The 21,996-nt window shown below is 45.0% G+C and overlaps 2 protein-coding genes across 20 annotated transcripts in view; one reads left to right on the top strand and one right to left on the bottom strand.

The window, feature by feature from the left end:
- The window catches only part of map2 (microtubule-associated protein 2), a 79,917-nt gene extending 63,403 nt beyond the window's left edge, over window positions 1-16,514 (top strand). For 11 of the 19 annotated variants that reach the window (XM_031559699.2, XM_031559704.2, XM_031559721.2 and 8 more), the window contains 11 exons: window positions 811-945; window positions 2,050-2,108; window positions 3,623-3,808; window positions 4,106-4,250; window positions 4,671-4,730; window positions 5,194-5,528; window positions 10,222-10,314; window positions 12,151-12,243; window positions 13,479-13,560; window positions 14,026-14,138; window positions 14,465-16,514. In XM_031559699.2, coding sequence (XP_031415559.1) covers window positions 811-945; window positions 2,050-2,108; window positions 3,623-3,808; window positions 4,106-4,250; window positions 4,671-4,730; window positions 5,194-5,528; window positions 10,222-10,314; window positions 12,151-12,243; window positions 13,479-13,560; window positions 14,026-14,138; window positions 14,465-14,671 — 1,508 coding nt within the window. In that variant the 3' untranslated portion in view covers window positions 14,672-16,514. The remainder of the gene's footprint in view (window positions 1-810; window positions 946-2,049; window positions 2,109-3,622; window positions 3,809-4,105; window positions 4,251-4,670; window positions 4,731-5,193; window positions 5,529-10,221; window positions 10,315-12,150; window positions 12,244-13,478; window positions 13,561-14,025; window positions 14,139-14,464) is intronic. The other 8 variants (XM_031559793.2, XM_031559802.2, XM_031559729.2 and 5 more) reach the window with 7 other exon arrangements.
- A 699-nt stretch (window positions 16,515-17,213) lies between these two features.
- On the bottom strand, window positions 17,214-21,640 carry myl1 (myosin, light chain 1, alkali; skeletal, fast). Its single transcript, XM_012836449.3, has 6 exons — window positions 21,403-21,640; window positions 20,202-20,229; window positions 18,712-18,855; window positions 18,122-18,295; window positions 17,911-17,988; window positions 17,214-17,745 (listed from the first exon to the last, which is right to left on the bottom strand). Exons 1-6 carry the CDS (start codon window positions 21,550-21,552, stop codon window positions 17,717-17,719), a joined length of 603 nt encoding a protein of 200 aa, XP_012691903.1. The 5' UTR covers window positions 21,553-21,640; the 3' UTR covers window positions 17,214-17,716.
- Window positions 21,641-21,996: the final 356 nt, after the last annotated feature.

Here is a 21,996-nt window from a genome sequence, read left to right as displayed (position 1 = left end):
CTCCATGTTGCTTCTTGCTGTGCTGTATGCTTGGTTTTTGTTTTCTGGCTGGGTCTCTTTATTTCTAAAGCCTACATTTGTGTTCACCAAAGTAGAGTTTGTTTTTGTGATGTGTACGATCTCTTTGATTTCTTTCCACAAATGTGGACCCAATGCCATAACTGTACAATCCAGTGTTCATTTTTAATCTGTCATATCACATGCAGTCTCACACATAGTAAAATATTACATTATTACATTTGAAACAACATCTGATAACAAAAAGTAACACTATTTTCTTGAATAACAAGAACAATCTAAATATTGGTCAAAATATTCAAAAAACACGATGCAACTGTCACCTTACATACTTTTTGTTCAACTGAGACCACATGTTTTAGTTTTAGTTTTAAATTAACACTGGAGATTATGAAAAAGAGGCACTCACCAGCTATATACATAGATATTCACTGTGCATAGGCAATGAAGGTTGCATGATCTGTTGTGGTTGTAAATGGTGTCATGTCAATGTGAAATGCTGTACGTGTTTGAGTTTGAAGGCATTATTGGTGAACCAGCTCAGCCCAGATATTATAAGAGGCTGACTTATTATCCTTCAGTGTTTTGATCTTTTTAACATGTAAGGATCCTTTTTTCACTTTGTTGTGGTGATTACCTCTGTCACATGACCCTATGCTTGTAATCCTGTTCTCCCTTTCCTCTCCTCTCCTCTCCTCTCCTCTCCTCTCCTCTCCTCTCCTCTCCTCTCTTCTCCTCTCCTCTCCTCTCCTCTCCTCTCCTCTCCTTTGACTTTGTGTCTCCCTGTTTTAGCTGTCATTAAGAAGGCTGAGTTCCCCAAAAAGTCTGAAATTCAGACTCGCTCTCCCTCCCGCAAGAGTGCTTTAAAACCCACTGTCAGGCACCCTAGACCTGCTCAGCACCACGCCTTAAGGCGGAGACCCACAGGTGAAAAGGGGCCCGTGGGCAGCTTGCAATGTGGCTGGCAAACATGGACATACCATCTGCTAACCATCCTCAGGATCATTTTGCTTTTTTGTTTCTATGTTTTTTATTATTTTACAATTACACATGTGTTTTGGTTGGGTCTTGCTTTTATGTATTTGTACATATTTTGTTTCACCAGTGGTCAATGTGGTTTTTATTTTTTTGAGGAATGTTTATGATCTTGTGTTTTCACTTGTATTTTCTTATAGCATACACATCCACGCAATTATGTCATTATTTCCACAGCACTTTTCTTTTGCTTTTATTTGTACATCGCTAGTTGATTTTTTTCAGCCTTGGCTTTTCTTTCATGATCATTCTTTCTAATGACTTTCTCATTATTCCGCTTTCACTTCCACAGCATTGCTCTGCTGTTTCTGCTACTACTTTTGGCTCTTGGGTTTTGCTTCTTACACCGTCTTCCTCTGATGTTTTACGTAAAAGAGCTACATTATTCTTTTGAAAGACTCCTGTCACCACAACATGTAATGCAACAGAGCACTCCCCTGTAGCTAGGCCACTGCAGTGGTTCCCTGATGTGGTGGCTTGTGTGAGTTCTTCAAACACAGAGCTGCTGTCTCATCATAGGCCTGTTCTGTTCAAGGCTTTCTGGGAGTTGTGTATCTGACTTGATGGTAGATTTCCAATAAATTGCTGCATTGCCCCAATTAGATGTTATGTTACTTAGGGGCTTATTATGTAATGTGGCCATATTTTTGATTCTGTATTATGGATTGCCAAGGATCTTCATAGCATGACTTCTTAACCAAACATTGCACTATGTGCAATTTAAGCTGTCTAAAACTCAAGATTAAATACCCTGTATAAAGAGCATGCACAACATTAGTATAGAATCATTAGAGCAATTTGGTTTTTAGTTAGAACCTTTAATTAGAGGTGGAGTTGGAGGTGTCCTATATATAGGCCTATATATTACAAATAAGGAATCATATACTGCTTGAAAACAACGGATTCACTTTATATTTTTAAATGGTCTACACTGCATTGTATCTTGATTTCTTCAACCCCGTGCATAATGTTCTTGGTGTTTTCTTCTGTCCTCAGTCTCAGCAGATGGACGCCAGCCCTTTAGTGTGGCCAGACAGTCACGGGACAGGACCTCTGTAAGTACACATCACAAGCCTGCAGTCCAGCTACGCCTCTGCTCTTCCTCTGCTGAGCCTGCTGTTAGGCTTCTGTGCTAGCTTTCTCTTTTCGAATGCATAGAAATCTGTGTATTCGCAAACTAACAATCTAAGTACTATATACTGAGCTCAGTTGACACAGAAAATCAAGATAGGGATAGATAAAAGGCATCTTTCTAATCGAGAGCATCAAGGTTTTGGAGGAAGTTCACTTGGGCTACTAACTGGCGTGGAGGTTCGTCAGACAGTAACAGTAAGAGACAGGAGGGGAATGGGATGCTGCCCCTCCTACAGTGAAGACGTGCTATGCCTGCACCTTCCCTTCTGTCCCAGAGATGAGCCACTTTTCATCACCATTAACTCTCATTAATGTAGTGGAGCTCCCCTTGGAAAGCATGCATGCTCCTGCCCACTGTTCACTCAGGAGCAGCTTTGGTCCATTTAACCTGCCACGGTGGCATTCAGTGCTGGGACTCAACAGGACTAAGGCTATGTTCAGACTGCAGGCAAATCAGATTTGCTTCTCAAAACAGATCTTTTGAGACAGACTTTTATTTGCAAGTGGTCAGATTGGAATTGCGTGTCCAGTTATCACCAACCTATCAGCATGGGTTGCAGTGGTAATGACGTAGGCATCCGTAAGTACTTTGGCGTCGAAGTGATGGAATTCTCTGGATTTGACGTCATCGTTGTGTGTTGCGTGGTGAGTCACGCAAAAGATACTTTGAGATCCAATTTGAGCGTCCAGAGCGCCTGGACTGAGACACATAGAAATCTGATTGGAATCGCAAACCACCTCCAAATGTGTTTTGGATAAAATGTTACAAAAAATTGGATTTCATGCGTTTGTTTGCCATCCAGACTTTAAAATATCAATCTGGATACGATCAGGAAGTGCCAAAAAATGGATTTGGGCTTGCAGTCTGAACACGGCCTGATAGAGGAGACCCACAGCATACCTCCATGATGAGTTATGCTGTGACACTTAGCCTAGTATGCATTAAAGATCCCATCCATTCCACATGCAGTCACAGCTGTGCAATTACTGTGATTGTCTTAGAAAGCCACATATCATCTGGCATTTTTTAAATGTCAAGTCTCTCTCCATGTTTCTCCTCATCTAGAACCATTCCATTTCCCATGATGTTTTCATATGCATATATTACCTAAAACAATGGAGATTGTTGTGGTGGTCACCATGACATGAAAAATGTAATAATTTAACATTTGAACACAGAACCGCAAGCATTCTCCATTGTGTAATGTCTATGTTTTAGAAGCCTTTTTTGAATATTGATTTAAAGATCCATGCAGATGTTTCAACTGCGCATTTTGAAACAAGTTGAGATTCATCATCACTGTTTTTTTTGTTTGATTCGTTGTTTGTTTGGTCCCTCATGTTCTCTCCTCTCTGCTGTTGTCTGTCCCTGCTCTTTTCTCCATCATCGCATGCTCCACTCATCCACATCCCCCCCCACCCCACTGTCTCCCAGATCCCCACCCCCTCCTCACTAACAAAGATCCCCAAATCCCGAGTGGCGGCCATGCTCCCCCCTCGGCCCAACTCGGCCTGCTCCAACACAATAAAGAGCCTTCAGATGGAGGCTGACGGGTTCGGGCCCCGGCCCTCGTCGGCTGGAGCCCGTGATTCCCCCTTGCTGCACAGACTCATAGGAAAGGTAAGAGGGACGTGGAGCTCAGTGGTCGTCTGCTAAAGACAACGATGGAGCATTACAAAATAAACAGGCTAGCTCAGACACCATGGGTTCAAAGCACAGTTCTCAGTGTGTGTCAACTGCAAAAGTGGGTGATGAAATGGGATGGACGCTGAATGTGAAGCACACTGCTGTCAGATATTAGCATGTTTAGCTCAGTCAGTTATACATGCATTTTGAATGAACTGAATCTTACCAGAAGTTCCAACTCTAGATGCTCTTTTAGTGAGGTGTCCCGCTCACTCCTCCTCTCTGTTGCAGGATGGCGGCTCCAGGAGCCCAGAGAAGAGGTCATCTCTGCCCAGGCCGGCCTCCATCCTGAGCCGACGCCACCACCCAGCCGAGCCGGAGGAGAGCTCCACCTCCATCACCAGCTCCGGCTCCACAGCGCCACGCAGGCCCACATGTGAGAGGAGAAACCTGTGCTCACGCACACACGCTTATATGACCACACTGATGTCCACACACACACACACACACACACACACACACACACACACACACACACACACACACACACACACACACACACACACACACAGAAAGATGTTCACCTAAAAGCACAAGACACTCTTTATACTTAAGATCATGCAAATACATAGAAAGAAATACATGCATATCTGCTACTGAAATACTCTCCTCTGTTTTTCAATCATGCTGAATGATTGCCAGTCAATTGTGCTGACTGCTGCTGCTATTACCCTTCTTACTTTACTAACCTCTCCTCTTCAATTATCTCCTTCTTCCTCCTCTACCTCCTCCTCTTCTTCCTCCTCCTCCTCTTTCTCCTCCTCTTCCCTGCTCTCCTCCTGCTGCTCCCCTGTAGCATTCCGCGCTGAGTTCAGAGCCGAGTATAGGACGGGAAGGGCCCACAGCGTGGCTGGTAGTGAGTGTCGCTCCTCTTCACCTCTCCATCTTTCCTGCCCTGCCACCCCTCACCTTCAGAGGGCCTCAGTGAGCACTGAGGAGTCAGAGCAATGCATTTCTTTTTACATCTGTACCATTTCTCTCTACATCTCTGAGCTACTGTTGTGATCAGTCTTTATCCTGCAATTTGGTAATGGGCTCAGCATTACATGGTCATGGTCATGGTCATGGTTTTGCCTTTGCAGGGTTAAGTATGGCCTAGTTGTAAACAGATAATTATTCTGCCCACCCAGAATTACTTGAAAACAAAAGTAATAAAAGTAGTAATGATACTCCTGCCACATTTTGCTCATAGCAACTCTGTACTGCCTAAACATGGACATTATGATTCTTCAGGGTGGCAGTTTACAGTGTTATCTGTGTGCCAATTGCTGATAAAACATCTATCCCTCCTAACCTGCTGTTCTTGCTGCCCTCCACAGGGACAGAGACAAGCCGCTCTGAGTCGGCCCGTTCTCGCTCCGCCCGCAGCGGCACCTCCACCCCCCGCACGCCCGGCTCCACGGCCATCACCCCCGGCACCCCGCCCAGCTACTCCTGCCGCACCCCGGGCACCCCGGGCACGCCCCGCACGCCCAAGTCCCTCAGCCTGCTGTCCGGCGAGAAGAAGGTGGCCATCATCCGCACACCGCCCAAGTCCCCGGCCACTACGCCCAAGATGCTGCGCGTCATCAACCAGCCCCTCCCTGACCTCAGGAACGTCAGGTCCAAGATTGGCTCCATCGAAAACATCAAGTACCAGCCCAAGGGGGGCCAGGTAAGTCCAGCAGCAACAACAACAGCAGCAGCAGCAGCCAAGCACAGCTGTTCCCACTGCCCTATATGTCTGCCTGCTCTCTCCTCTGCAGCTCTCGCTCTTAGATGCTAAATCAGCTCTTCTTTCCATCTCTCTCTCTCTCTCTCTCTCTCTTTCTCTCTCTATCACTAGCTTAGTGCTTCTACATCCAACATACCCTTTATTACAGGGGGGAAGTCTTCCCCTGTTCTCTGTAGTCACCCCAGTGTCTGCTTCTGTGCTCACTGTGTTTGACACCTGTGGGTCTCGATCTGTCCCCTCCATCTGCTTGGGGTTTCCTGGCTTTTTAGACCCTGAATAGCCTGTATAGGGGGAGGAGTTAAGAAGCATTCTCTGTAAAGAACTAACACAAACAGTCACAAGTCAGACAGAGGCCACACACACACACACACACACACACACACACACACACACACACACACACACACACACACACACACACACACACACACACACACAAGGACCGATACACACTCAAACAGACAAACGTTCTCTGTCCCAGACATACACACATACACACACATACATCCAGAGATGTATTTTCTCTCTCCTTGCAATGGTGCTGATTCAACATGGAAATAACTTGACACTCCAGTCACAGATCCTTCCTTTTCACTGATAAATGTCCTCAGAGTTTTACGCCGTCGGCAGCAGTGAATCTGTGTAGAACACAGTCTTACACGCCTCCTGTAATGGCCTGACAGCGAGCAGACATGTTCGCCTGGCATGTTTATGTCTGAGTCATGGCAGAGCACGGCAGTGCGCGGAGAGGGATCTCTCACTGAACGAGCTGTCCTCAGCAAGCAAGAGACCATAAAAAAACAAAGCAGGATGGATTAAAGGCATTGCCTGCAGGTAACGAGACAGCTGTTCACTGAGATTGGAATGGACAGGATATGGTGAGGGGGGATTAGTCTTCAAGTCATGAGTGGCATTGATGGGGAAACTCTTAGATTCAGTGGGTTATGTCTAGACAGCATGTTTCAAAGAGGCATCTTTTTTATTTTGGTGTGCCTTGAAGTCATAGTTGGCTGGAATGGCGATGAAGCAGAACAGTTAGATGTGCCATTGATGGGCGGCAGGGAGAAACGATGTGCAGCACTGTTATCTCTGCGTTTGGAAAGAGAGCACCAGGCGAGACTATTAGGGGAGGAGATGAGTCCTGATTGGGCACAGAGGGGATGTGAGTTCACCGCTCAGGACAGATGCAGTCTGGCTAACCACCCCACACACACCCACACCCACCCCCCACACCCCAATGGCCGGGAGAGGGGGGCTTGCATAACTAATGCTGCCATGCGTGCATCTCCTCCTCCCAGAGAAGGTTTTACCCCTGGATGACTGCAAGTGTCTCTCTGGCTCAGTCTCCCAAAGGAATGCCCTAACCGAGAGTGACATTGGTTGCCTGGCTCTTAGGGGTGACTGGCTTGGCACATGGATGGCACAGGCAGCCTCATGTGCCCTCTGGTACAGTCTGGAGCCGGCCGCCCATCCAGTGTGTGGGAATGGCCTCCTTTGCTTTGGCCAAGTACTGCTGGATTGTTTTGGTCCTCCAAGAACTTTATCATATTGGTGCAATGCATCTGTGAATATGTTACACTGCCTCAGTCTGGTCCCATTGCTATCCTGTATAGTTCATGTATATTTATATGTTCTAAGATTACAAATAGTGCACTATTTTGTACATCTTACAAAACATACTTGGAAGGATACAAATGGCAGATTGATAGCTGGTGACAGAGGATAGCAAGAAAGTCAGATAAAGAGTAAAATATTTAGTGTGTAAAATCATGTACAGAAAGTGATAAGAAAAAAGGGTCTGGAGAGAGTGATTCACAGATAGATCTCTCAGAAGAGAGAGTGGAAGACATAAACACAGCTTCAAACAGATAGAGGGAAAGAAACAGTGGAGACAGTGGAGTAGATAGAATGAGGGCAGGAAGGGTAAAGAAACTGCGGGGGAGGTATAGATGGGATTGTCGAGAGGGAAATATTGAAGGGAAGAGAGACGGAGATGTGGGAAAGTCAGGAGAGAGATCTGCCGTCCGTTTGTTCTTGCTGAAGCCTCGGCATATGCAGTGACTCAGAGGGGCTAGGTAGTCGGCAGCCACTCTATAGGGGAGAAAATGTTGGATTTTCCGAGGGTTTACTGCTCAACCAGGCCCTCCCTTCCCATCTATTTACAACCTGCCTTCGTCCTCCCTCAGCGCTATTGTGATGTTGTCTCTTTGCTTTTTGGGGATTTTTGGAGAGTTTGACTTTGCTGAAGAGGCTGAATGTTTTTTTTTTCTTTTGGGGGGCAGTTACATTCTAAGCGAAGTGAGAAATGAGAAATCATTGTGTGCGTTTACTTATCTTTCCCCGCAGCCCACTATCTTTATCTGTTTACCAATGTCTGGGGTGCTTCATCTTAAGAAAAAAAAAGTATTGTGAGCTAAAGCCATCTTATTTCCATAGAAAGTTTTCTACAGAAACGTATGCAAGCAGGATTGCTGGCAGTTTGCAATGGCAGCAGCAAGGGTTTCCTCCTACATCTGCACAAGGGGGAACTGCAGAACTAAATCTGCCCTGTGCTGACAATGCTGAAAGAGTTCTACGGGTTTTTGTCCAGGCCTGTAGTGGACATCTTTCTGTCTCCATGCTGGTAGTGTGGTTCCTGCTCTCCCCTGCGTTTCATCATCCATCCACCATTTCCCAATCCCATTTCTTCGCCCTCTCTGCATCACTCCAACGCATCGGCCATCTGAACTCTCCAAGCCTATAGCTCCGAGTCCAAACAGCTCACTCTGTGCCAGGATCGGTCCCGAGAGAGCTTGAACTCCTCATTCACATTACTGCCACATCTTAACCACTTGGCCATTCTCCTGGAAGCTGTCCAGAAACCCATTTCATACCTCTAAAGGCCCCTTGGTCTCTCCTGAAAGTTTTCACTTTGCTAAGTTCCAGTGCTGTGCCAAGCACTGTGTGTTGATTTAGGCGATGTTGATCTAGCCTCAGGGCCACATCAGTTCCATCTGACCAAAAATGTAACAGGCACTAACAAAGAGAGCATAGAAAGTTTATTACATGTGACACTTGTAATTTAGGCATGCTTTGCCCATGCAGCACATGTGAAATTAGCGGTCGCATGCAAGATCTGCAGTCTGACAAAAGCAGGCATGTAAATGTCAAGACATAAAGCGTCCATTGGAATTTGAAAAAAAAAAAAATGAGGCACCACAGAAGGATCTTATTAGCTTCGCTGCTTATTTTTACAGTGCAATGTTCAGGGACCCACCATCACCACATGAATTACAGCTGGCTGCTTTACCCAACAATATCCCTCCTGTGCGAGACTCAACATGGCTTGTTACAGTCTGAAAAAGCCACGTTAAGGCCTTCAGTGAGCACTCAAACATATACCATATCTTTCACTTGTACCGGGACGCTTGGCTCATATTTCTATCCCAGTTTGCCATCATAACAGTTCTAAATGCAGAAGTCTCTCCAGGCTCCGTTTTCATCCTAACTGGTTTCTTTTAAGCTGCATCGGTGACGTGGTCCAAGGATGCAGGCTAGGGTAGCGGAGCACCAGCCCGTACTGTAGATCCCCAAACTATTTGACCTCTGACCCTTACTGTAACGCTCTCCCAGCCCAGCTCAGACTAGCCCAGCAACAGCCCCATGTCCTGGCAGACAGCCCTGCACTCCCCACCCCTGAGCTGACCTCCCTGCCCCCCTCCACCCAGCCTTGTGCCCCCCGCCCCCATGACTGACCTGTCCATCCGTTGTGTTTGCTTTCTAGCAACACAGAGGCCACACGCACACAGGGCAGGGCGGCCGTTCCTGGATCTGGAGCTCGATCCTGCGCCTGGTCTCTCTCACCCTGTGCTTGTCTGCCGCTCACTCAGTGACGTGGCCCCCCATGCTGGCCGCTGACCCTCTGGTATACCTCACTCTGACTCCTCATCCAGCCCCACACCTGCTCTTGTCCCCCTTGCCACTCATGTATGTGCCGTCACACACACACCTATGGACAGACACAGACACAGACACACACACACACACACACACACACACACACACACACACGTAAACTACAAAATACTTTAAAGATGACATAATATACAAAAGCATAACCTTAAACAAAAACACATACGCAAACACACACACACACACACACACATGCACACATACAGACACTCACACTTAGCTGGTGAAGGCAAGACCAGGCAGTCTGTCTCTCCCTAGAGGTTGAACTGTGACCCAATGAGGCCGTGACCCCGTAGTCTACTTCTCTCCGTTGCTGGAACAGATCTATCAGCCGTGACTGTGTGGCTCCCCTTTCGAGTCCCTTTCACTACTCTGGCTTACACAAACCAGTGCAACTCCACTTATGTTCCGAGACATCCATTCATCCATTTTATGCTAAGGCAGGGATCTGTTCACGAGCACCCGTGTGTGTGTGTGTGTGTGTGTGTGTGTGTGTGTGTGTGTGTCGTCCATGTCCTTTTGTGCAGTCACGCTGTGTCGTTGTCTCGTCCTCGTGAGAATGCTAATCTGCATTGACATCCATGAAGTGGCGTGTGTGTGTGTGTGTGTGTGTGTGAGCTCGCGCGTCTTCTGTCTTGCCTCCTCATTTAAACAGAGCCACGTTATCTCTGTATTTTTCTAGATTCAGATTTTAAACAAGAAGCTGGACTTCAGTCACATACAGTCAAAGTGCGGATCCAAGGATAATCTGAAGCATTCTCCTCGTGGAGGCAATGTATGTACCGCTCCATCTCTCCCTCTCCCTGTCTCCCTCCCTCCCTCCCCCGTCCTCCCCTCTCCAGTGACAGATGCCACCTGCCCTCCTTTGACCTCCCTCCCACCCCCCTGTCCCCACACACCTCCCCACCCCAATCCTTAAGGTCAAGTCCTGGAGGACCCCCCTCCTATCTCACTCCACCCTAGTCCTGCACACTCACAATGCATGACCTGGTCCTTCGACAAAAGCGATGGAGCTCCATAATTCAATTGGCCAAAAGGAAAACTCAGACAATGAGATTCATTACAAATGTGCAAACAGGCACAAATGAGCAAAGATTCCAAAGTCTGCCCAGACTAATTTGAGCACCACTTTGTCGAACACAGATATGTGTTTGTATTTAGATTAAGCCTCCTCTAGAATTCGGAGATGCCTATGAAAGTCTGAACGTTTGGTATCCAAAACCGAAGTCCCTTCTTGTTGTCATCATCTGGAAGTGATATATACACATTTCCCTGGTGTATATATTAGCAAAGTGAAGACATCTGCACCTGTGTATTCATCAGATTCAGGTGAAACAGCAGCATTGTTTCACACTCTTTTTATGTTTATAATGAGTGAACTATTTCTCCATAGCGTTGGAAATGTGTGGGTGAACTCTTTTTGTTGTTTGACTTACTTTTCTATTGATGGTGTGGATGCCTGTGATCACAGGTGTGTTACCCAGCACTTTTAATCTGCAGATGTGTGCACATCCATGCAAACAGCACACACATGCATACGCACACACGCACACGCACACACACGCACACACACACACACACACACGACACACACAGAAATGTATCAAAACTCCTTCCATTGTGCATATGCTGAAGGTGAACTTATAGTCCAGGTGACCAGTGTCACTTGACAAAAATGAGGCTCTGGTGATGGTCCAGCACCTATGTGCTTTTATAGTCTAACCTTAGTTAGCTAGTTCAAGTCGTATTAGCCACGGAAGACAGGCAGAACAATCCTGAACGGCACATATTTTCTCTGTAGAAATGATACCCTCCCGAGTGTTTACTAAGTCATGTCACAGGGGACATGTTTCATCAAATATGAACCTTGCAGTTGGCATTGCTAGCTACCTAGGATGCTACGTAGCCAGATAGCTGTATCCATGTCAACAAGCAGTGAGCAAGGCCCTTGCAGACACATTTTTGAGTGACAATTGTCGCCTGGACTATAAATGGGCCTTCTCTCCTCGTTCTGTTCTTTCTCATACTGTTTCTGACTCTGCATGCCCAAAGCCAAAATAACTGTTGAAAGCTGCTTGAATTTTCTTTTGTTCCAAGCCATTAATACTGCTGACTTGTGTATGAGTGTGAATCCAACCTGCTTTGTCTCCTAACAGCACCTTGGGGCCCATAGTCTGTTACTTGCATTTATGATCTCACAATGGGCCATCTGTTCGACTCAGATAACCAAAACATCTACACATCCATGTCTTCCATTTCCTGTCATGCTTCTGCTATTGAAGCATGGCTCAGCGAGACACACAGCCTCCCAGGGCCACTTAGATGCCTCGTGGCCCCAGACAGATGTTTACATAGCCGAGCCTACTGAAGAGCAGAGACTAGTCACACGGGCTTCTCTTTCACACACAAGCATCTTCAGACACATACTCAGAAATCAGAAAAGAAAATGTGTTGCTGTGTAGTTTTGAGTGAAACAAATCAAAATAAAGCTAACAAAAATAAATGACACATTTGCCTAAACCCTCTGGAAGATTTTGAAGAGCATCTCGATTTAAGCAACCATGTCGCATCCCCACCCCACCCCCAATCTCCCCCTCTTCCCATCACACAGGTTTTCATTCCTAGCGTAAAGCTGGACTTTAGCCACGTCAGGGCAAAGTGTGGCTCCATGGACAAAGTGCAGCATGCGGCAGGCGGCGGGAATGTGAGTCCTCTCATCTCCTCGTCTCTCAGTGTTTCCTATCTCCTATCTCTCTTACACACACACACTCACACTCACTCACTCACTCACTCACTCACTCACTCACTCACTCACTCACTCACCCCGCACAGGGGACCAGTCGAGGCAAGGCAAAGGCCCGTGTCCCCTCCACTGAGGCACTCTCGGCTCAAAGAACCCCAGGATACCCAGGAACCCCCCACCACCCCACCCCACCCCCGCTCCGCCACCTTTGTCGGGCACGGCTGGGTATTTTGTCCTGGGGGAGGAAAGGATCAGAGCCAGGTGTTTTCCCTCCCCACTCTCCTCTCTCCTACCAACTCTCTGAAAAACACACCTATTACTGTGAGGAGGTGAAGTGATCGGGGGTCCGGAGGGGAAAAGCCCTGTACCTCCCCACCTGTGCTCTTATCCAGACAACTCAAAGGCACATCCTTCTCAACACATGCATTCTCCCGCTAACACTGCCACTCTACCTGTGCATGGTCAGAATAGGGAGTTATTCACCACAGTTTCAGACGGAGCCTTTGTTGTCTCCCCTATTATGGGAAGAGTATGCAGAGCTGCTAGTGAAGTGTCTGGAGTGGCGTAATGATTAAGGCTAATGACCTCTTTCATGAAATCATCAGTCTCTTTTAATGTCTTTGTCACGCATTACACTGTTTATCGCCCATGCTGTTGCCATGCTTGCTTTGCCTAGCAGCAGTAGTCAAGATGTGCATCTCTTTTATGGTATCTCATAATGTCTATGTCGAATGCATTTAGGGTGTGTCATAATTACAGAATATTTCTTTCTGTTTTGCCTGTGGCTTCATGTACCCTATAAAATGGCTTCTTTATTCGCAGGTTTCACGGTCAAACTATGATCATTTTTGTTGAATTCCCAGGCCATGATAGTTTCCACGACATGCAGCAGCACACATACTTCCATGCTTATCATCTGGGAGCTCTTAATATGTAGCTACATCAGTAATTATACCTAATAGTTGTATGGAGTGGATTTCCCGAGGGGGAACTGCATATTTCAACACAAACTGCTCTGTACTTTTGAATGGCATGTCACATGCACATACAGGTTCATAGACATTACTCTCCTCACTCTTCTAATTAGAGCTTCAGAACGTGACCTTCCTCCTTCTTATAAGAGATAATATGGCTCCTATTTCCATGGTGATTGTTAGTTTGTGAGGTCTCTCACGCTTTAAGTGTATCCTTCACAGATCCAAATCCAGTCCAAGAAACTTGACTTGAGTCACGTGACTTCCAAGTGTGGTTCACTGGACAACATTCGCCACCGGCCAGGTAGGAAGTGCATTAATCTCATCTCAGCATCATGGTACAGGTCCTGCTACAGGACCTTCATGCGTCAGCTCCTGGTGGCTATAGTCCTGCAGCGCTATCTGCTGGACACATGATGTTATTGCCGCTGCAAAGATTTTATTTTTACATGAACAGTGTAGGATTTCAGCTTATACTGGCATTGCCAGCGTTTGAACACTCACATTTCTGAAAACTGTTTTGCATTCACACTTGATGATATCAACAGTCTCTTTCTTTCAAAGAAGTAGTAAAACAAACAACTTTCACTCTTTAATTTTGTGAAATATCCATGTACATTTATTCAATTGACACTTTTATTCAAATCGACTTACGATTGAGGAACAGCAATCAAGCTACAGTAAGTTAGGAGACCTGATGAGAGCAAGTTAAACGCAAGTACTAATATCAATCTATCTTTCCTTTCCCTGTTTCCCATGCTGCCCCCAGGAGGTGGAAATGTGCGCATTGATAAAGTGAAGCTGGACTTCAAAGACAAAGCCCACGCTAAGGTGGGCTCCCTTGATAATGCCCATCATGTTGCCGGAGGAGGACAAGTAATGGTGGGTAACTTGGAGTGGCGGGGGTCTAGGGGGCAGACAGATGTAGGTTGTTGAGGTCATGGTGGCATTGCAGCTTCAGCTTTAAGGTAGGCCCATGTAGCTGTACCAACAGAAAGTCCTACCTACGAAAGTCGTGATATCATGTGGAAACGTAAGTGATCTTAGTCATGTTTCTGTATGGAAACACGGCTGACATCAAGAGCCAGATTACTTAGTGGACACATGATGTGAATCTTGCATGCCACTGTGTCAGAACTCAGTTTAATGCTTGAGTAACGTTATGCATTTATCCCTGATCTCCTCCTCTGCTTCGCCCTTCCTGCCAGATCGAGAGCCACCGGCTCTTGTTCCGCGAGGTGGCTAAAGCGCGGGTGGACCACGGTGCCGAGATTGTGACCCAGTCACCCGACGGGACGTCCCCGCACCGCCAAAGCCACATGTCGTCCTCGGGCAGCATCAACCTGATGGAGTCCCCGCAGCTCGCCACGCTGGCAGAGGATGTCACCGCCGCCCTGGCCAAGCAGGGCTTGTGAGCAGTCCAGCTGACCTCCTATGGTCCAACCCCATCTACCTGTGACAGCCACTGCCCCTTTCACTTATGGTTCAACTTTACCCCGTCAGCTGCGCTCCTTCTTGCCCTCAACGACCAAGCCCTCATATTGCCGGGAGCCCCACTCCAATGTGTGGAAGACGGTGCCCCTCCATCCTGAACTCCATCCTCATGCAGCGCACATCCACCTACTGGGACTGTAGTGACTCTATTTAAGGAAACAAAATACAAAATAGAAACAAAAAGGGGGGGGGGGGGGGGAAACCAGACACCGTACAGTTTTTGTCTATTTCATTTTTTTGGTCAGTTTCCAAAGTAGATTAGAAGTTACCAGTGCTTTTCCTCCTTTTCTGTTTGACTTTTTTATGGTGTGTACAGATAGTGGCCTGAAGCTCTGATCCCAGATCAGCTGTAGCTGTTTGCACAAAGTAATTAGGTAGGACCAGGAACGGGATTGGCTGACTTCTGGTCAGCTTTGGAACAGCCTTTTTCTACAATAGGCAGGAATTGATGAGAGGCCATTCCATGCAGCTTGCCTTCTTTTGCTTGGCCAGTGCATGGACTTGAAACACACCCCCCAGCAGCAAGTCATGCTCACCTAACCTCCAGTATGATATAAACTATAGCTATAAACATGTGTATAAACATACCAGCTCCTCATCAGCAATTTCAATTGATTTTAAAACTAAGCAATCACTTATACCTGTAAAATTGCATCATTGCAAAAAAAGAGAGATGAGATTATGGTATGATGAGCATGTATCAATTCTCACACAAAAGGAGGCTATTTTGTATCTTCAAAGAATTTTAGTAGGTTATTCCCTGAATCATTGGATTAAATGAGCATTTCACATATTTTGTAGATATTAGTGTCAATGTTATGCTTGTCAATTACCTCAGTCGACCTGCAGTTGTGGCCCAAGGTTCTCTTTCTCTCTCACTCACTCTCTCTCTCTTTCTCAGTCTATCACTCTCTCTCTCTTTCTCAGTCTATCGCTCGCTGTCTCTCTCCAGAAATGGCTCTGAATTTGGCTGTAAGCACTAACTATATTTGAACATAGCTGTGTTATTCTCTCATGCACTGTTTGACCCAGTTGTGTCACACTCTCGGCTTAGCTGAGTGACCTTTTGGAGGTCCACAGAAACCTTACACAGCCCACAGTGCATCAGCTCAACATCACAGAGACCAGTGGGTGTCCTTGACATACTTCTCAGCTGTAGGCCCTCGGTCAGCTGAGAGTGGACCCTATGGGCCTGCGGTAGTCTAGGTAACCTTTTTTTTTTTAATTGAGCTGTGGTCATTATTTAAATGGATTGACTTGGGTGCAGGGTGCAGCTACTCTGAGCACGGTTGTTGTGTCAGACAGACCCTGTGTTTCGCCATGTCACCTTTGGATGCTGTAGGTTTTGTTGAGGTTTTCTTTGTGCTGGATAAACTAAAAAGGGACAAAAAGTCAGAAAAAAAATACAAAATGACATTTCAAAAAGCATACATAAAAAAAGGAAACTCAGTCATCTCTTGCAACTGTTTCATAAAGTGCTCCAGTATAAATGTTTTTATTTCTCTCTCTTTCTCTCTCTCTCTGTCGTTATTTGTGGTATCCCAAACCCTCTGGATCCCCTGATGTTTGTTAGCTTCTGTGTTTCTCTGCACCCCAAGCCTTGCCCTTCCCCATTTCCAACCCACCTACTCCCTCACAGCAACTGTAAATGTATTTAAAAGTCATGTAGATGTTTGCTGTTTTTCTCTTGTTGATCTGATACCGATTACAAATGCTCATATGATAATGACAATATCTAAAAATAAAAAAAATCAATTCAATTGATTTAAATGTAATGTTTTTTATGACATCGTAAAAGATAAATGGCTACTCACAGTATTTTATTTTTATTTTTTTAAATATGTGCCTAGATCAGGGTTTACCCACTGGTTATCATGGATCAATGAAATATATCTCTGATAATAATCACTGCAGTGCTTTGAAGTCACTATCCAGCTAAAATGCTCCCTTCTCTGGACAAAATGGCTTTGTCGTATCACTCACCTAAGATCTGCCATCATAGTTCACTTTATCACTTATCCCTCTCTTGATTGGTTTTAAATGGACCTCTTGGCAATTATTTTCACCTAAATACTTCTCTGAAGTACATGAGGTATCACAGCATATATATATATACATATATATATTATTATAAAAACATAATATAATATAAATCATTCAAGCCCAGCTCTGTGAGGGGCTTTAGCAACAATGTACCTATACAATCCATTTATTAAGGGTTTTAATACAATTTTCTTCTCGTGTAATGGCATATTGTTGAATATACCAACCCGTCCCCTAAGCATAACACCGGCGCAATGTACACTGCAACGATTCATTAATGACATATTTAGTACATGATTCTTTAAACTACTTAAAATAATGTGGTGACACATTTTGCCAAACACATCATCTAGCAACCTCCCTGTCTGTTTAACTTACTCCATGCAAAACTGGAGAATATAAACAGACACAGGACAAGGATACTTTGTGAAAAGTTTATTATGTGAAATGACAGAGGTGAAAAATAAATTAAGACTTTGGGGAAAGGGAGGCATGTTTCATCATTTCATCCTTAGTTGCAGGACAGTGGGGTCATCAGTAGAACCTTAATTCTATAGCACCAATTCAGACCGCGGGGATTGGATGGGTTTGGCAGACCGCTCCTTCCAGGCGGCCGACCACTCCTTGTTCCCCTCACTAGCGCCCTGCTACGAGAGACATGCCCTGACAGAGAGGGAGGGGCGTCACAACACGAAACATCGGCTGGGAAAAAACGGGTGGCGTCCAAGATTGGATAAAATAAAGAAAAAAAGGAAAAACGAAATGAAAAAATAAAACCGAATGGGAGAACGGTAGGAATTACATCCCATAGTCCTTTTCATTATCCGTTTCTCAGGTGGAGATGGAAACAGTGGATGGATGTCCTGACACCATGGGGTCAGCAGAAATACTTCAGCCTCCTCACCATGTGAATATGAGGGATCTTACACAGACATGATGTGCTTGACGAAAGCTGTGGGGTGAGGGGAGAGAGATGTTACTTAAAGCTTCACTTAAAACTGAAATTACAAACACCAAAAAATGTGAACAGTAACTTACTGTGTCATCACCACCACTGTAATCATTAACATTAGGCCACATGGCATACAGTTATCATTGACACACACACAATACTGACCCTCATAATTGACACAGCCATTCTCATCCTCCTGTCCTGCCAAGAGAGCATCAACCTCCATCTCACTCATCTTCTCACCTGAAGGATTCAATAAAGGTCTCGGTTTATCCATCTTATAATTGTACACTGATAGAAGAGTTCAGCTGATGACTTTTATACACATTCACAAAAAGGTTTTTAAAAAAATTCCAGTGATATCTCCATCTCTTACCCATCGTTGCCAGAACAATACGCAGCTCAGCACCCATCACTGTGCCGTTGCCTTCCTTGTCAAAGACGCGCAGACCCTCAACGTAGTCCTCAAAGACGGCCTTGTTGGGGTTGTTGACCACTGTCTGCAGCATCGGCAGGAAAGTCTCAAAGTCCACTCTCTTGGCGATCATGTCTGGAAGGACACAGCCAAGAACATGGGGATGAAGGAGGGCGCATGAGGCCAACACAGTATGTTCGCTTTTTGTATACATATGCATATATGTATGCATTCACATATAATTACATTAATACATCAATAGAGATAAAATAATATATACATGTGGATAGACATGAATATACTGAGGTTCTTGTTCAGAACATGTATGTGCTTAAATAAAAAACCTTGCCATACAAAAGCAGTCATGGCACAGCATTGTGTTTTAATAACTTTAATGTTCAGCATCTACAAAATGTAATGTGCTAGTCACTTACACTCACAGTCTACATGATTGCAAAATGGCTCCCATAAGTTCTAATCATGTTTATGTTTATGTTTGTTACAGTGTATGGACTCCATATAGAGCTCCTTAGAAAGAGAAATCCTGTTACCTTCTGGGGTGGGGTTGCCGAGAAGGAGCTTGACCTCCTTGTTGGTGGGGTTCTGTCCCAGAGCACGCATGATGTCGGCGATCTGGTTGTAGGCCACCTTGTTATCACCCACTTTGTCGAAGAGTCCAAAGGCCTCTCTGTAGTCTGCAGTCAAGAGAAAGGTAACTCAGTGTTTAGTTGTGAACTTCAATACGGATTAATGACTACTGTCAGTAAAGATTTATAATGTGAGATTTGACATCTAAAACACGAGGAGAATTAAATGGAGAGCTAACGGGAGGCCTAAATGGAGAGTTTATCAGAGAATTCAGAGTGAATCTTCCTGCCTCAATTCTTAAAATGGACATATCAAAGGTTAAAGGGTTTCTACTCTTGCTGTACCTTACGTCATTGGCACTTGGAAATTGAAACTACAGTAGGCCATGTGCCCCCTCTACAGTGGTGGTCATTTGACACGGCCAGATACCCCGTGACCTGATGTACAGGTTACCGGTGGATGATGAGCCCAATGCCACACATCTCACTCATTCAGCCCCCGCAATTACAACAAACAGCTGGGCACATGCCACACAGAAGGGTCCCAACGTGCGATAACAAGGGACAGCTATTTCTATGGGCCTTTTACAACAGTCTCAATGGAAAGTGATCTGCTGAAAGATTAGTAGCTTTATGTGATTTCCGCATGGTGCCAGCTGCTCCTCGAAGCTCACTGCTGGGAGGCATTTAAAGCCCAGGCGGGCAATCGATACTCTCCCAAGAATACTACCCCTGCCATATATAGGCACTGCTGGGCTGTGACTGACCTAAGTAAACTCCAAGAATGCTGACTAAGGTGTAACTCACACCTACCACACTGCACGCTGCCTGCCTGGCCTCCCATTGGCCCGACAGTGCATTCTTTTTACGTCACTTACTGCCCCAGCCAATGGCTGCAAGACCACTACTAGGATGTGTCAAATTGTTTGACCTTTACTACACAATAAAACTTAATCCAACAACAATTCTGGTATTTGACACTAAAGAGTAGACAATCTGCTTCATTTTGGATCTAATTAAGACAATGGTCTTTTGAGGACAGTTTCTACCCACAAAATAAATAATAAAATATTCCTTTTCTCTAATGTATTGTTATATATGGCTTTTGAGCTGATTACAATATTTTTATATTTCCAAAATATAAAAATATAACTGTCAGTTACTGAGTCAGTCAGTCAGTGGGTCAACTAGTCAGTCACTTATTCAGGGAGTCAGCCATTCAGTAGTCATGATTCATTCCTTCATTCATTCATGCACTAACCCGTTTATTCATTGACTCATTCATTTGCTTTGTTTTTTTTTCCAGTCAGTCAGTGCTCCTCTTTCTTAATGGGGTAGCATTTGGCCCTAGAGAGCATCTCACAGTTCTGTTTGTTTAGTTTTATCATGTTTTGGATATTTCTGTTTCGAAAGATGTCATGCCAAGTAGTAGGTATAAACAACTGACTCCTCACCCTCAAGCTGGTCTGGGGTGAAATCCACCTACAGAAGGAAAGAGAGCAACATTTAAAACATGTTCCAATACCTCACAAGATACAGTGCATCATTTCACCTAATGCCTGCACCACAAGAGATCACTTCAGTATTGGCCAGGATCTGGGTTAGGGTTAGCATTTCCTTTTATGGAAAACTAATGAGGTTTAGATCCAACATGATGACAGTCAGTGTAATTAGTATAGTTGGACTGAAATCAGATGACTGAAAATACTCCTCCAAGTCCTCAACAACGGCAGCAACTGATCCAGAAAACTCCAATTAAGCAATGGACTGCTGATTAATTTGGTAGAAATAATATGTAGATACGGATCTCATACACTAGTATACTTTGAAGACACATTATTTCTTAACAAACAGCCAAAAGCCAAAAAAACTGAGTGTGTATATCATTTCTACAACTGTGACAAAATCTGAATGGAATTGCCTATAGTCTAACTTTATGTACACCATACACTGGGCATCCTATGACATTTTACGATATATAAGTCAGATAAACATTTCAAAATGATGTCAAACAGTGACATAAGATGTTTTATAATCCTTTAGTGATAAAGTTAGCTACATCTTCGGAACTCCTTTTGCTTGACCTAATTTAGTCCTCCAGCTACTTAAAAGACGGTAACATGAGCATAGGAGCTCCACGTTTAGACATGATAGTCATCTCCACATTTGGTTATGCACGGCTCGCCCATACCTGTCATTTACAGTAACACCCCAAACAGGTGAGTATAGGGCATGATGTGATGGGAAAACATATCCAGAAAGCAAAAACACAGACCTCCGGAGCTCTCCGTGGTACTGATTCACCCATGACTACTTTTAATCACATATATTAGCCGTGTGCTAATACTAAAAATACAGTGTCAAAATGTTTACTTTAAGTTAAATGGGTTACTGTGGATATCATTCCATCAAAACCATCTGGCAAAGAGGCCTTAGAGGATACAAAGAAGTCTACATCCCATGACAGTTGTCTTAAAATGATCACTTTTCTCAAATCAACATTTTTTATGAATAATCTATTACAAGTTTCAAATGCAGCCCCTGTATTTCAAGTACAATTCCAATGTTGTTCTAGCAAAGCTTAAAGAACCATAAAGAAAACTGTAATCAGTTATCGGGTGATTAAGTCAGAGCAAAGCGCTTCTGTGTTTTCACCTTGACAGCAGCGAGGTCGACAGCGGGAACGACGGCTACAGGTACAGGCTCAGGTTCAGGTGCGGGCGCTGGCGCGGCCGCCTTAGCTGCTGGCGCGGCCGCCTTAGCCGCTGGCTTGGCTGGAGCCTTAACGTCCTTCTTAGGTGCCATCTTTAAAGTGATTTGACTGCTTCACCACAGATTCCAAGTAGGACGGTGACACAAGGAGTGGACAACTGCTTGAATGACTCAGAGTACTAGCGGGAAGAATGGAAGTATATATATGTGTATACTTTACACTGCTGTGGATGCCAGTGCTGCTGGAAGGACCGGATTGGACGACGTTCCAGGAGAGGTTGTCGCCCCTTCTTAACAAGGAATTAGGGGCGACCCGACAAAATTCATATGGAGCGCGTCAGTGCTTGTTTATTTAGAGCACGAGAAACACAGGAAACAGTTCAGGGGTTGTCCGGGGTCACCAGGTGGGACTTACCCTCATGTTTGAGTGGGTTCCTAGAAATTTTCGGCGACTAACTGTTGATAGCATACCCAAGAGACATTTGCAATTCTCCCACAAATATCTCATGGACAATATTACAAGTGTTTCGGTTCTGT

This window comes from Clupea harengus, chromosome 2 (genome assembly GCF_900700415.2).
Source record: "Clupea harengus chromosome 2, Ch_v2.0.2, whole genome shotgun sequence".
NCBI lineage: Eukaryota > Metazoa > Chordata > Actinopteri > Clupeiformes > Clupeidae > Clupea > Clupea harengus.
The sequence above is the reverse complement of the archived record's forward strand: the minus strand, read 5'-3'. Positions and strand labels throughout refer to the sequence as shown.

Excerpts from the sequence above, each read along its gene's own strand:
- myl1 (XM_012836449.3), bottom strand. The coding sequence starts at position 21,552 with ATGGCACCTAAGAAGGACGTTAAGGCTCCAGCCAAGCCAGCGGCTAAG. Across the intron at positions 18,296-18,711 it reads CGGCAACCCCACCCCAGAAG|ACATGATCGCCAAGAGAGTG; the intron begins GTAACAGGATTT and ends GTGTCCTTCCAG. Across the intron at positions 17,746-17,910 it reads TGGCTGTGTCAATTATGAGG|CTTTCGTCAAGCACATCATG; the intron begins GTCAGTATTGTG and ends CTCACCCCACAG.